General features: G+C 43.0%; 1 protein-coding gene across 1 annotated transcript; it reads right to left on the bottom strand.

Moving 5' to 3' along the window:
- Nucleotides 1-2860: 2860 nt before the first annotated feature.
- LOC308465452 (vomeronasal type-2 receptor 26-like) lies at nt 2861-14615 on the bottom strand (the record flags this gene model as incomplete). Its single annotated transcript, XM_080985409.1, has 8 exons — nt 2861-2992; nt 5340-5449; nt 6052-6951; nt 8012-8138; nt 8939-9166; nt 10194-10385; nt 12703-12941; nt 14489-14615. 8 exons carry the CDS (start codon nt 14613-14615, stop codon nt 2861-2863), a joined length of 2055 nt encoding a protein of 684 aa, XP_080841535.1.
- Nucleotides 14616-16581: the final 1966 nt, after the last annotated feature.

Raw genomic sequence — 16581 nt, 5'->3', positions numbered from 1 at the left:
GCCAACCACAGTGGTGTTGTTGTTGTTGCTGTTGTTTTACGTTAGAGAAATATCCTCCATCTTACCACTATGTTCATACACTGTTCTAGGGCCTTTCCAGGAATTAATGGTTATGCCGAGAAATAAGAGCTGAGTATCTTCAGCATCCTGATGGCACCTTGTTCCAAAATTCTTTTTTTTTTTTTGCACAAATCTTTTATTAAATCTTTTTTTATGATACAACAAAATAAAAAACAAAGTTATATAAAAACAAAAGTAGAAAAAGAAATGGAAAGAGAAAGATGTACATGTTTAGGGAGAGAAGGGGAGAAGGAAAAAGAGAGAGAGAGAGAAGTAAAGCAAGATAATTTCTGATTCTCCACCTGCCAGTTACATAAAAATAATTATTCAAACCATTTGCTTCACAATAACATCCCACTACAAACCATAGAATCATAGAATCATAGAGTTGGAAGAGACCACAAGGGCCATGAGTCCAACCCCCTGCCAAGCAGGAAACACCATCAGAGCACTCCTGACATATGGTTGTCAAGCCTCTGCTTAAAGACCTCCAAAGAAGGAGACTCCACCACACTCCTTGGCAGCAAATTCCACTGTCAAACAGCTCTTACTGTCAGGAAGTTCTTCCTAATGTTTAGGTGGAATCTTCTTTCTTGTAGTTTGGATCCATTGCTCCGTGTCCGCTTCTCTGGAGCAGCAGAAAACAACCTTTCTCCCTCCTCTATGTGACATCCTTTTATATATTTGAACATGGCTATCATATCACCCCTTAACCTCCTCTTCTCCAGGCTAAACATGCCCAGCTCCCTTAGCCGTTCCTCATAAGGCATCGTTTCCAGGCCGTTGACCATTTTGGTTGCCCTCCTCTGGACACGTTCCAGTATTGTTCAAACCTAAATCCCAAATACCACAAGTTCATTTTCCTTTTCACACAAAAAGTCCAAAAGGGGGTTTCTTTTAACAAATGTCAGCAATAGTTTTTCCCTAATTGAATGCATCAACTTTGTCTCCAATGATTTTAGCAACCATGCCTCAATATTAAATAATGGTGATTCTTTCCCTCTTTGGACATATGAGTCTCTCCGCTGTGATCATATATTGAGACAATATTCCATAATCCTTTTCTTCTTATGTATCTATTGGTCCTCACCCAGAAAGCATCTTCAGTTTCCACTTCCTGTTGTATTTGTGTGGTAAAAAACTACCATTCTGTATCCAAGCCTTTTTGTATAAATACTGGTCTCTGATCTGGGCCTAATGGCCCCCATCTGAATAAAGTATCATGCATCACAAGAACCAAATGTGTCTGGCTATAGCTCACTGGTTCACTGTCCGTGACTCTAACAATTGGTTTAAGGGTGGGGCATGCTATTCTTTACACTGTTAACTTTCCTTGACTGTCTTTTATTGGTGAAAGATTCTTATTCTACGCCACAATCTCCTTAATAAAGTGTTGCATGTATTCCTTGTGCAGTTTCTTTAAATACAATTGGCTTTGAATTTGGTTCCTGAATACAGTGGTACCTCAGGTTAAGTACTTAATTCATTTCGGAGGTCCGTACTTAACCTGAAACTGTTCTTAACCTGAAGACCACTTTAGCTAATGGGGCCTCCTGTTGCTGCTGCACCGCCGCAGCCCGATTTCTGTTCTCATCCTGAAGCAAAGTTCTTAACCTGAAGCACTATTTCTGGGTTAGTAGAGTCTGTAACCTGAAGCGCATGTAACCTGAAGCGTATGTAACCTGAGGTACCACTGTACTTGGAAATATGCCACTAAGTAATCCAGGCATAGGCAAACGGCCCTCCAGCTGTTTTGGGACGACAACTCCCATCATCCCTTGCTAACAGGACCAGTGGTCAGGGATGGTGGGAATTAGAGTCCCAAAACAGCTGGATGGCCGAATTTGCCTATGCCTGAAGTAATCTATGAACGTGGGACTTGAAAAACAGGGAGTGGGCTGTTTTGCAAATTCCAAGGATGTCAGGAAAAAATCTGAAATTCTCCCTCCTCAGGACTCAGGGACTATAGAGGTGGTAGCAGTACTACTGGGCAGAGTTGATTTTTCTTGGTTCATTTTATGACATCTGCAGGAAAAGGAAATTCTTCACATTCTGGCAGTGGTGAGATGAAAAAATCAGCCACAACTTCTTTACATAGTGGCAGTATAGAATGACAAAATTTTAATGCTGCTTAATTGGGATATAACAGATATCAGTTCTATTATACCAGGCACGTCCAACTTCAAGTAGGCTCTAGATTCAGGTAGGTAGCCATGTTGGTCTGACACAGTCAAAATAAATAAATAAAATTTAAAAAATGTCCAGTAGCACCTTAGAAACCAACTAATTTTTTTTCTTGGTGTGCATGCTTTCGTGTGCCTGCACACTTCTTCAGATACCTACCTGAATCTTAAATATTAACTGTAAGAGCTCAAAGTAAAGAGGCTTGTGGAGGTTTTAGGCAGATGCAATTTGGGGCTTAGGAATGCCCATGTTTTATTTGGTACTGTTGAGCAATTGTTTTTATATGCCAATCTAATACAGTTTTCTATTTATAAATGGCTCTCTTATATATCTTCAGATATCTCAAGGGCTGTCACATGGAAGAGGGAACAAGCTGGTTTTCTCCTGCTCTGGAAGGTAGAACTTGAACCAATGGCTTCAAGTTACAGGAGAGGAGATTCCAGCTAAACATCAGAAAAAGCTTTATGACAGTAAGAGCAGTAGAACAGATTCCTACAAGAGGTGTAGGAGGTTTTCAAGCAAAGGTTAGATGGCCATCTGTCATGGATCCATTGCAGGGGGTTGATTTATACCATCGGGTCCCTTCCAACTCTATGATTCTATGATGAGTACACTCTTACATTTCAATTATTTCCAAGTTCATCCAGTTCACAATGTCCAGGTCAGCTGCCAACTCTCCATTCTCATCCAAGTACACTCTGTCCATGGAAGAATTGTAGAACTGGGAGTATCCCATGAAAGGGTGGAGCTAGAATGGCAAAGAGAACAGCAGCATTTAGAAGACAGGAACCCACCTTGGCTACTCCATTTCGCCCATTTCTTGCTTGGCTCTCCTTTGAACAGTGGCTGAGAGTTGTGTGTCCTTAAAAAGTTGGCTACATTAATTCAAGGGAACATACAGGTAAGAAAGACTAAGGCTGCCATCCTGTATATGCATATCAGGGAACATGTTTCACCTAAAGTGACGTTTTGATAAACCTACGTTAGTAGTGAGGGAAAACCTGTAATTTTATTACACAACTATCTTCCTTCCTTCAGCATCAAATGTGGGCTGGCTGAGCTAACTGTTAGGTATAACTGTAGCTGGCTGATTGACTACCCAAAGAGAGCTCACTAATGGTTCCTTGTCATCTTGAAAAAAAGTTACAAGTGGAGTGCTGCAGAGTTCTGTCCTGGCCCCACTGTTATTCAATGTCTTTATAAATAATTTGGGTGAAGGAATTGAGGGGATCCTCATCAAATTTGCAGATGACATCTATGTGGGAGGGGTACCAATGCCACAGAAGACAGAATCGAGATTCAAGATAGCCTTAACAGATTGGAGAACTTGGCCCAAACTTACAAAATGAATATCCATAGGGACAAATATCAGATTCTGCACTTAGGCAGGAAGAACCAGCTGCACAAATATAAAACAAGGGACACCTGGCTTGAAGCTATTAGTTTTGGTCCTACCCTTTGGACAGGGAAAAACAAGCTTGCTCCATCTTCCACATGACAGCCCTTTGGATATTTGATGATGTCTATCATATCTCCTCTCAGTCCCCTCTATTCCAGGCTAAATATATCAGAATTCCTCAACCATTCCTCATAAGGCTTGGTTTCTGGACCCTTCATCATCTTAGTTGCCCTCCTCTGAACACGTTAGAGCTTGTCAATACACTTCTTATATTGTGGTACCCAGAACTGGACACAGAATTTCAGGTGTGGTCTGACTAAAGCAGAAAAGAATGGTACTATTACTTTCCATGTTCTGGACACTATACTTCTGTTGATGGAACCTAGAAGTGCTTTCCCTCCCCTCATGCATCACACTGTGGACTTCATATAAGTGTGTGGTGGAGAAGCTGTTCAACCGTGAAACACACTCCCTCAGAAGGTTGTGGACTTTCCTTCACTGGAGGTTTTTAAGCGGAGGTTTGATGGTTATCCATCATAGATGCTTTAAGTGAGATTCCTACAATAGCGGTGGTTGGACTAGATGACCCGCAACGTCCCTTCCAACTCTGTAGTTTTATGATTCCTTGATTTGATTACTTTATGCTGCGAACGTCCCTGAATTTTTGGCTGAAGGATGGTATACAAATTTAATAAATGAAAATAATAAGCATTCCTGGCACATAGCTATTATCTGTTCTCTCTGAAAATACTTGAAACTCTGCTGCCTTTAAAGTGATTTTTAAAAGTTCCAACTAAACACCTATTTTTTTATTTTTAAATAATTCAAACAAGATTTATAAACTTTTTAATTAACAAAAATATTAAACAGTTTACAAAAAACAATATAAAATATTATTAGTAGAATGACAATGAAAGCAACATCACATTGATCAAAATATCAATAAAGTCTGTTGTGTTAAAACACATACTATCTGACTAAATATACAAAAACAATTACAGTCGCACCTTGGTTGTTGAACGGAATCAACAACCAAGGCACAGCTTCCGATTGGCTGCAGGAGCTTCTTGCACGCAATCAGAAGCCATGGAAGCCTCATCGGACATTTGGCTTCCAAAGAACGTTTGCAAACCAGAACACTCACTTCCGGGTTTGCAGTGTTCAGGAGCCAAAACGTTCGACTCGCAAAGCATTTGGCTTCCAAAGTACGACTGTACAAGAAACTCTGAAGTATATAAAGTGAAAAAGATAAATTGAATGCATATTAATGGAGCAACATTAGTAATATGTCAGAAATTTTACAAATGTATATAAATATTAAATGTTATCTTAATGAGCCCATGAGCCATCTAGACACAGGTTCTAGAACCCCCCCCCCCGAAAAACTAAGCTAGATGCCCAAATTGAACCCTGTTCTGGAAGGAAGGCTTATGGAGAGTCTGTGCAACATCAGCTTCACTGCTTAGGGGAACTCTAGGATGCAGGTCTTACTCCAGATAGGCCATTACTTCCTAAAGGCCAGTAATGCCTGTGAAATGGTTGGGTCCCATGAGATAAGTTTAAGGGGGAATAAAGAGAGACTAACTTGGGGACCTTCCTCACATGTTCTCAAATTGTAATTCTAGGACAATGATTCTTGAATTGTACAATCAATTGTCATGTTCAGCAGAGATGTCTACGTTGGAAAAGGGCATACCTGACATGGCTGTAGCCTTTGAGCTTCCAGCTTCATCACCCTCTGCTGTGAATACTCAGCATTTAAGGCACGTGCCACAGTTTGGGCAGTGTTGTAAATCTTGCCGCTGTCTAGAGAGAGGATTCTTTGCAGAACATCTTGCGGCAGCATCTCCAGTTTCTCTCTCTCTCTGCATCTGGTCCAGCCTCTCACTGATGATGCATGCCTTAAATAGAAACAATTATAATCTGTCTCCACAATCTTTTTCATAACAGGGAAAAGGTGAGGAAGAATATCATAGTTTCTCCATTCCTTTATCATAATCGGGAAGGATAAAAAAAAAGGATTTGTTGGAAAGATATGCTACTGTGCATTAAGTCCAACGTGAGAACTGTTAACATTAATGTCAGTTTGCCATTTCAGATAAGTCTTTTAGTTTAAATAGTCATTCTTCCATTGTTGGTAATGATGTGTCCTATCTTTGTGCATATAAAAGTCTCACAGACGCAATCATATATTACAATGAAGTTCCATAGTCCTTTCCTAATTATATATCCATATGTCCCAGCAGGCAGATTTCTGGTGTCATTATTTCTGTGCTTTCAAGTAGATGAATATTTCCAATTTATTTTATCTTTTGTCAGACTCTGGACAAGTATGTAAGCTTTATTATTACTATGCTTAACATAAAGAGTTAAAACAGAATACTTTAAGACTCAGGTACCATCTTTACATGTTCTTGTCAGGTAATCTTTTGTATTCAGATCAGGCCTCAATACAATAATATAACATTTTGGCATGAATATGCGGCCCAGAAGCCCAGCACTGGAGGCCAAGATAGAGAAGACCTGTACGGCTACCATGTATTTCCCCTTGGTGCTCAGGTAGGTGGGAACAAAGGACACCCAAACACTGCAGAAGACCAACATGCTGAAGGTGATCAGCTTGGCCTCATTGAAGACTCCAGGAAGCTTCCTGGCTAGGAAAGCCAACGTGAAGCAGATGGCAGACAGGAAGCCCATGTAGCCAAGGGAACCATAAAACATGGCAGCAGACCCTTCATTACATTGCAGGATGATCTGCCCAGGTTGGGAACTCATGTCAGAGTCTGGGAATGGGGGAGAGGTTCCCAACCAGATAGCGCAGATGATCACTTGGACACTGGAACAGGAAAGGACAATAGAGTTGGCCAGACTCTTCCCCAGCCATCTCCTCACCTTGTTCCCTGGCTTTGTGGCCAGAAAGGCCAGCACCACAGTGATGGTTTTGGCCAACACAGAAGAGACGGCAACTGAGAAGATGATGCTGAAGGCAGATTGCTGGAGAAGGCAGGTGGCTTTCTTTGGCCGGCCAATGAAGAGAAAGGAGGACAAAAAAGAAAGCAGGAGTGAGAGAAGGAGGATATAGGAGAGGTCCCGGTTGTTGGCTTTGACTATGGGAGTTTCCTGGTATTTTATGAAGATCCCTAACACAAATCCTATGGTTAAGGATAAGAAGAGGGCAAAGGAAGATAGGACGATTCCCATGTTTTCTTCATAAGTCAAGAAGGTGATGATCTTGTGGACACATTGATCTCGGGCCTTGTTTGGATGTTGATCGTTTGGACATTTGACACAAAACTCTGTGTGATGGCCTGGGATTCCGATTCGGAGGATGAAACAGAGGAATCCCAGCCTGCACAGGAGTCCCCGCCTCCAGGGCCGGCTGAACTGGGGCAAGGCCTAGATGCTGAAGAGCCTGCACCTGTGGCAGTGCATCAGGAGCTGGCCCCAGGTGAAGCCCTTCTGGCCCCAGAGGGGCTTGATGACTCAGTGGCCACAGGTGAGCCTCCTCCAGGGCCCAGTAACCCTTCGGCCTCTCCTGATCTGCAGAGGCTTAGGGCAGAGAGGCGGAGGGAACTGGTTGCCCCCAGGAGGAGTGCTCGCCTTAAGGCCAGAGGAGGCGGGGCTCCTGGGGACCGGGACCGCCCCTGGCCTTAGAAGAGGATAAAAGCCCAGTCAGCCCGGCCCCAGGTTGCGGGAGCAACGTCGTTGTTGGCTTCGGACCTTCCTGTGTTCCTGATCCCTGCTCGGCTTCCTGTTCCTGACTATCCGGTACTCCTGTTCCCTGCTCGGCCTTCTGTTCCAGCGTTCCTGTTCCCCGCCCGGCTCTCTGCATCGGACCTCACCCCTCTTCGTGTGGACTCTGCTACACTCACGGTACCTTACCCCCGGGACCAGCACACTCTGCATCTGCAAAAAACAAGACTAATAACAGCTTTATATCTAACAGGACCTTTTTTACTTTACGAAGGAAATCTTGGGGCGGGGCATGCAAAATGGTATCACAATCGAGAGGGGTTTTTCTGCACACCTCACAATAACTCCATCAGTGATTTACAGCGAGAAACATAGGCTTTTGTGAATTTATGCATTCATTCCTGCTCCTCGGTGGACAGGCATTTATTGATTTATGTGTTTCTATCCTGCTTTTCAAGCAGATTGCAATATTAGGAAACAAATAAAATACTAATCTGTATAGAAGTGGACTGCAACCCAAGTCCATGAGGCCATTTTAGAAATCGAGAAAACTCTTCCTATAGATGGTGGCTATCCAGTGTTAATCCAACTCAGAAGAGACCATGGAAATAGACATAAGTAACTTCAGACCTATGCCCTCTTCCTGAAAGGTGGTCCTTTACTGAAGCCACCCACCTTCTTGAGTGGAGATGGTCCCTTCTGGGCAGGGAATGCAGTCATAGCAGCAAAGTGGCTTTCCTTCCTGAACCATCCTGAGGAACCCAGGGTGACATCTTTCCACACACCTGGAAGGCGGCAGGGGCTAGACATAAAGACACAGAGAGCCAAGGGAAATGTGTTAGAGCTAATTTATCCATTGAAATAAGGCACAGAGTTGGGAGGGATTCAATGCAGACTCTACAACCATGGTTTACCTATAAGCTGTTAAGTGTGCAAAACTATAACAACTACATTGCCACTTGAGGTCTGTTCAGTGCAGTGCAGCCAAATTGGGTCACATGGCCCCATTGCTCCAATAGCTGCATTGGCTGCCTGTTTGGTATGGAAGTCAATCCATGGTGCTGGGACTTATATGAAATGTCCTTAAATGTTCAGGACTCAAGTACTTAAAGGAGATGTATAAGAGAAGCCTTGCTTGCAGTCCAACAGACTAGCAGAACAATCTGCATGCTAACACACAACAGGGCCTTGTCTTCTGTGGCATCCTAGATGTGGGAATTCTAAGGAAGGGCAAGCTAAAAGTATAATAAATAATTATACTGCTCCCCTGTTCATTCCTGTGTCCACTTCCCTTCTTCTGTTGATTCTCCTGGGTCCAATTTTATAGTGCATACCTGTCCTCTAATGTCAAAATAGAGGTGGTCAAGTTGAACACAGTGGAAACTGCTATTTGCAAGTCTGCATTCAATAGAATTTTCCATTACCTATTTTACACACATCCCAAATAAACAGATACCCGGACCCAAGCCTCACTGTTAGATCTTGAATGTTGGCGTTGGAAGGCATTTGAAGGAAGCCCCACCCACACAACCCCGTACACTTATTATATTAGACTTTGAGGAACTGGAAATACTGTGAAATGAAAGAGATGATTTGTCCCACCTTATTGTTCCATTTGAACCATGCAATGGCTTTCTGGTCAATGGTGAACTGTACATCTGAGGATCCCTGTCTGCTGATACAACCAAGCTTCAATTTAGAAATGGACTTATTGGTAGACTTCATCCAGTTCACAATGTCCAGGTCAGCTGCCAACTCTCCATTCTCATCCAAGTACACTCTGTCCATGGAAGAATTGAAGAATTGGGAGTTTCCCATGAAAGGGTGGAGCTAGAATGGCAAAGAGAACAGCAGCATTTAGAAGACAGGAACCTACCTTGGCTACTCCATTTTGCCCATTTCTTGCTTGGCTCTCCTTTGAACAGTGGCTAGCTGAGAGTTGTGTGTCCTTAAAAAGTTGGCTACATTAATTCAAGGTAACATACAGGTAAGAAAGACTAAGGCTACCGTCCTGTATATGCATATCAGGGAACATGTTTCACCTAAAGTGACGTTTTGATAAACCTACGTAGTAATTTTATTACACAGCAAGACACAACTCTCTTCCTTCCTTCAACATTAAATGTGGGCTAGCTGAGCTAACTGTTAGGTGTGATTGGAGCTGGTTGACTGACTGTACCAAAAGAGAGCTCATTAATGGCGCCTTGTCATCTTGAAAAAAAGTGACAAGTGTCTATATTGGAAAAGGGAATACCTGCCATGGCTGTAGCCTTTGAGCTTCCAGCTTCATTGCCCTCTGCTGAGAATACGCACCATTTATGGCATGTGCCACAGTTTGGACAGTATTGTAAATCTTGCCGCTGTCTAGAGAGAGGATTCTTTGCAGAACATCTTGCGGCAGCATCTCCAGTTTCTCTCTCTCTCTGCATCTGGTCCAGCCTCTCACAGATGATGCATGCCTTAAATAGAAACAATTATAATCTGTCTCCACAATCTTTTTAATTACAGGGAAAAGGTGAGGGAGAATATCATAGTTTCTCCATTCCTTTATCATAATAGGGAAGGAAAGAAAACCATGGATATGTTGGAAGGATATGCTACTGTGCATTAAGTCCAAAGTGAGTTCCCCCATAGCTGTTGTGATCAAGACTTTCCCTGCAAGAGGTTTTATTAACATGCCAAATAAAAATTGTATCATTTGTATTCCAATTAAGATATAATTCGTGTCCACGTAGTAAACAAAGACATGGACTTGTCTCCACTTGAAGAAGGAAAGATAATTGATCAGTGCACCATTCTTATTCTCCTGTGGGATATTTTGTAAGATGGCAACACAAATCCCCCTTTCAATGAGCACAGGCATCAAGGTCTTCTTGAACCTCTCTCCGTTGTCAGTTTCTGGCACAAGGAGACCAATAAACGTCCATCTGAAGTGCTGGAGCAGCTTGACAATCCCTGGATACAGAGCTTCTTCTTTGGGGACCATCCGGTAGAAAAACGGAAACTGCCTCTTATCATTCACACCATGAGACACAAAAGCATAGCTGACCTGGCAAGAAAAGAAAGATTGTTGGCTTGTTTTGGCTCAAAGCCCACATATTTTTTAGCCCAGATAACAAACACTTCCCATGTAGAGATAAATCTTCCCAGACCCAGAACATAGAAGCCCGCTTTTATCTGTATGGATTTCTTGAATTTCTGTTTTATATGCTTTTATACTACTTTCATCTTGCATTTTTAATGTAATGATATTGTTACCGTTTTGATGTTGGGCAACACATAGATATTTTTAAAATATGAAGTGAATGTTTTTTTAAAAAAATGAAGTGGGTTATAAAAGTTTTAAATGAATAAAAATTCAGTGTTTCACTCAGAGGAAACCAGTCTACTTTCCTTAGTATTTAGATACACAGACACCTGTACCACAATGTTTCTAGGTATCCATCTGAATCTGCAAACAAGTTCAGAAGACCCAGAGAAGCGGTGGGGTGTCTAGTTATGAAGGAGATCTCAGAAAATACTTTTGTCCAGAATTCTTTTACTTTGGAGCAGTCCTGCCACGCATGCCACTAGGTTATAATGTTTTGACAGCCCCTCCAGCATGAAGGGGAAGCACTCCTTTATGCAAAAGGTATCAATTGTGGTGTGAAGTACCAGCCATGTATTCTTTTCATGGAGTGTTCCCTAGTTTGAACCAAAGAATGCCTTGAAGCAGAGCTTACTCTAAATTGCTTCTTCTACATGAACTCCTCAGTTGTGTTCTCAGTATGACTACTACTATTTTAATTATCCATCTTTTTCACTGATGAGAACTTAAGGTGGTTTCCAGATAAAATAAGAACAGCTAAAAACATAGGAAAAAATCATTAAAACTATACAGTGGTACCTCAGGTTACATATGCTTCAGGTTGCACATGCTTTAGGTTACAGACTCCGCTAACCCAGAAATAGTACCTTGGGTTAAGAACTTTGCTTCAGGATGAGAACAGAAATTGTGCTCCAGTCGCGCAGCGGCAGCAGGAGGCCCCATTAGCTAAAGTGGTGCTTCAGGCTAAGAACAGTTTCAGATTAAGAATGGACCTCCAGAATCATAGAATCATAGAGTTGGAAGAGACCACAAGGGCCATCGAGTCCAACCCCCTGCCAAGCAGGAAACACCATCAGAGCACTCCTGACATATGGTTGTCAAGCCTCTGCTTAAAGACCTCCAAAGAAGGAGACTCCACCACACTCCTTGGCAGCAAATTCCACTGTCGAACAGCTCTTACTGTCAGGAAGGTCTTCCTAATGTTTAGGTGGAATCTTCTTTCTTGTAGTTTGGATCCATTGCTCCGTGTCCGCTTCTCTGGAGCAGCAGAAAACAACCTTTCTCCCTCCTCTATGTGACATCCTTTTATATATTTGAACATGGCTATCATATCACCCCTTAACCTCCTCTTCTCCAGGCTAAACATGCCCAGCTCCCTTAGCCGTTCCTCATAAGGCATCGTTTCCAGGCCTTTGACCATTTTGGTTGCCCTCCTCTGGACACGTTCCAGTTTGTCAGTGTCCTTCTTGAACTGTGGTGCCCAGAACTGGACACAGTACTCCAGGTGAGGTCTGACCAGAGCAGAATACAGTGGCACTATTACTTCCCTTGATCTAGATGCTATACTCCTATTGATGCAGCCCAGAATTGCATTGGCTTTTTTAGCTGCCGCATCACACTGTTGGCTCATGTCAAGTTTGTGGTCAACCAAGACTCCTAGATTCTTTTCACATGTACTGCTCTCAAGCCAGGTGTCACCCATCTTGTATTTGTGCCTCTCATTTTTTTTGCCCAAGTGCATGAATTAAGAATGAATTAAGTATTTAACCAGAGGTACCACTGTACCTATGGTTTTGATTTGAAGTAGAAGTTGAATTTAATAGAATTTTTAAAGAATATAACTAAGCCTTTAATGGTGCCCAAGATACCTATAATAATTCAAATTAATGAGATTGATTGTCTTGTAGCTTCATTTTTAATAGATACAAACAGCTAAAAACATAGAGGAAATGGATAGGTAGAGAGGAAATGAATGTAGCAGGAACCTCAAAGCAAGTGAAGAGGTATGTCTCCAAAGGAGTCTGCAGAACAACTATCGCCAATGGGATATCATCTTGTTCATTTTAATAAAGTCAGCATTGTGATTCTGCTACAAATTCGGAAAGAACTCCTTTGAGAAGAGATGCTCGTCCAAGAGAATCTAGATATGTGTCTGTCCACCAAGAGAAATCCCTCCCAAATCACTCTTCTGTCTCACTTTGCCCATCTCTTTTACCCCCCTTTTAGTTCTCTGCAATGAGGCTCAGCCAGAAAATGCCATATCCCTCTCCATTCCTACCTGTGGGATTTTATAGATGCCCAATGTGCCTGAAAGCAAGATGGAGTTTTGAGAGTCAGCCATTTCCAGAACAGTCAGTAAATCATTCCGTCTTCCACATTTGTAGTTTGGAATATTTGCCTTCCCGGTAGACAGCAGGTCTAGCAAAGCGTCATAGGTCACCCTTCCATCAAAAAAGTTCTCATGGATGCTGTAGCCCAGGGTGATGTTGAAGGAGAGCCTGGCATTCCGGTTGAACTCTTGAATGGCAAGCAAGAAGGAGAGCACCTCCCAGCACTTTGTGTTTCCTTTCCTGCAAAAATATACAGATTGTGTCGTCATCCTGCAGTTGTAGCAGATTTATCTGAGGGATTTTTAAGGCAAGCTTTAACCGGTGATATAAAAACCTGGATTTTATTTCCAGAACTTTACTTGTGCTTACACTGATTCAGAACCAAAGCCAGCAGCTCAAAAGCTCACCTAATTATATCTCATTGGAAGAGGGAGAGAGGATAGCCTTTGTGAAGGAACTGCACTGCTAAAAAGGAATAAACGTATTGTATTTATTTTTGGGGGGACATTTGGGGTTGATTTGTTTTCTAGGACAAATCTTGGTTGGCAGTCATCTGACTCTTCTTTGATTTTTAGTATGTTTATGGACCTACAGTCTAAAATCAAATGTATCTCGAAGGTATGATTGTGGGGAGAAGAAATAACTCCATCCCCATAAAATATCTTACTGTTTAAAGCTGGAAGAGGGAGTCCTGTTGAAGGTTTGTTCATGAAATATGGCTTTTGTGGGAGAGATGATCCCACTAATGAGGTGGTCTCCCGGCCTGTAATAGTTGAATGGGTCTATTTGACTCCTCTCCAAAGTTAATGAGCATTTTGCCTTCTGCATCTCACAGTCTGCATAAGGCAACAGCAGCAGCAGAAGAAGAAGAACAAGAAGAAGAATCACTGTCATTCTGGGACTGCCTGGAACAGCCCTCTCCCTTGTGAATGCTCCCCTCACTTCATTAAATGAAGCCAAACCCTTCTTGTAAAGCTGATGGAGTCCAAGCAAGACTTCACATCTGAAGGGATAGAAGACAAACTCATCACCACATATTCCGACTCAGCTGCCCTAAATCTCTGTCCAAGCTGTTGATAACATTTATGTCCATGTCCTTTCCGCCTTGAATGCATAATGTCACCTCACGTAGCTCTTGTTTTTGGTTTTTATTTTAATGGCATCAGATATGATCTTTGGACAAATCCCAGGAGTTTTGGTGTGTAGAAATGAGGAGGGTCAGTACGATTTTGATAATCATAAGGCAGATAAGCATTGGTTCTGCAACATCCTGCAATCTTTACATGGCTCCATGCTCAGGTGCAGGGCTGGAGAAAAACATGTTTTGCAACAGCCCTCAGATGTCACTCTAGACTCTGAGATGGCGAAGGGAAGTGGCAGCTGAACATATCTAAACTTTGTGGGAAAGCACATTCACAAGAGTCAGGGTCAATATTTGGTTTTCAGACAGTGGGGAGGAAACTCTGCTCTATAGGCCAGATTAGGCCCATCAGATTCCCCTCCCCTTTTGACCTGCATGACTGTTATGGTCAATCTGTGTCACCCCAACAACCCTTCACTGGACATTTCTTTTCAAGGGGTGCTCAAGGAAGTAATGAGGGTAAATCTTACTCAGTATGTCTTCTGAGAAGACCTACGAAGGCTTGCATAACTTCACTCTCTTATTCACACTCACACAGAAAAGCAGCTCTCTACCATGTATACCTTGGTCAAGAAACCAGTCCTAAAGCTCACCCAAGTTCTGGTTGGTGCCATGAGTGCCCAGAGGTTCTGCTGTCAATGTGAGCAGCAAAGTTTGGCAATGCTGCTTGAAGCTCCTCTTTGCCAAAGAAGAGTCTTCTGGGACTGGCCAGAGATTCATCTAGTCCAGCATCCTGTTCCCACGTTGGCCAAGCAGACACATCTGGGATGTCCACAGACAGGTTCTGAGCACAACAGTGCTGTCCCTTCCTACAGTTTCCAACAAAGGGAATTCAGAAGCATGCTGCCCGCAACAGTGGAAAAGCAGGGAGTTGGGGAGGAAGCTTCGTACCAAATTTAGGGGACCTGCACAGGGGTCTTGCCCAGCCCTATAGGACTCACTACTTTAGGCCCTAGATTTCCCTCTTTTGGTCCCTTTGATTTCCCTCTGAACTTCAATGTTGGTTTTGAACCCCCTTATTATGGAAGTGAGAGCTGGACCATAAAGAAGGCTTATCGCCGAAGAATGGAGGCTTTTGAATTATGGTGCTGGAGGAGACTCTTGAGAGTCCCATGGACTGCAAGAAGATCAAACCTACCCATTCTGAAGGAAATCAGCCCTGAGTGCTCACTGGAAGGACAGATCGTGAAGCTGAGGCTCCAAGACTTTGGCCACCTCATGAGAAGAGAAGACTCCCTGGAAAAGACCCTGATGTTGGGAAAGATGGAGGGCACAAGGAGAAGTGGATGACAGAGGACGAGATGGTTGGACAGTGTTCTGGAAGCTACCAGCATGAGTTTGACCAAACTGCGGGAGGCAGTGGAAGACAGGAGTGCCTGGCATGCTCTGGTCCATGGGGTCAGGAAGAGTCGGACATTACTAAACAACTAAACAACAACAACAAATTGATTCAAGGGCCTAATGAACCCAAATATTTTGGGTGGTGTCATGTAAAATTTCTATGGTTCTGTCCTACTGCACCTGATCCTAAGAAGCAGGTTTCATGTCCTTCCTGCCATCTATGGGCCCATGAAACATGGGGGTCCCGGGGGGGGGGAACATTGCTTTGGAATATCACTGTATGTCAGACAGTTAACAAAGGTCAGTAATACTATACTGCGCTGGGACATAGTAGAACAACTATGTACAACACAGTTCTTTTAGCGTCCCTGGAGCCCAAGGAAAGTTGAAATTCACATTCAGTATTGTAGCTGAAAGTGATTCTACCTTTGTCTGCCTCTCAATCCGGACAGATAGTTTATTGAATGGTGCAACCAAGATTTTCCAGCAAAACTGTCCCAGCAAAACTCTCCCAGCAGAGATCCAACACAGGAAGGTTAGGTTGCAGCTAAGCAAATGTTACCAACACAAGGCTAGTCATGCTCTCCTTTGCATTGATTTATTTGCCTCTGAATCACACCTCACAAGCTCCTTGAGCTTGTGACCTTGAGCTGCACGTGCAAGCAAGTACTCTGAATTAACCCTGCCTTGGCTTTTTATCTGCAAGGATAAACTGACACACTCTGGCACATTCTGACTCTGCAGTGGCCACAGGTCCCCTGTGCATAATGTACTGCTTTCTCAGAGACAAGTCACAGAAAATACCTGATCAACCAAACCATTGCTACTAATGCTCCTCTGGGGTCACCTTGACTTGTCTTATTTTCTAGCAGATGATAAACTGAGGGACAGTTTTGCCATTGCAATATTCAGTCACATAGATGCACCCAAAAGATGTTAGGATATAGTTCCATTCCACCTTAAAAGGGTACAGGCATGACTTTTGTGTATCACATGCCTGTTTACTCCCAGCACTGTCTCCTGGGAGATTCTGTTGTATGTTGCTTTTGTATTTCGGCTGTTTTTCCTGGAGACGAAGGGATGCAGTCATGTTTTCCTTTGTTCCTGAACTATGCTGAATAAAGCTGTAAATATGCTCTCTCTGTCTGCATCTTCCATTGTGGATGATTTATACACTCTGCTGACAGAATGTGCACAGGTCTCGGAATGTATCTGAGGCTCGTGTTGCTAATTGACTGCTGTTCCACGGGAGACCGGTGATCGTCCGGAGCCAGCTGGGGGCCTGCCTGATGCCCCCATCTCCCTGGCAGTATCCCAACACAAAATTCCCCATGAAGGGGCTGAG

This window comes from Podarcis pityusensis (genome assembly GCF_964106645.2).
Source record: "Podarcis pityusensis genome assembly, chromosome: 2".
In the NCBI taxonomy this organism is placed as follows: Eukaryota; Metazoa; Chordata; class Lepidosauria; order Squamata; family Lacertidae; genus Podarcis; species Podarcis pityusensis.
This window is presented reverse-complemented; position numbering and strand designations above follow the sequence as displayed.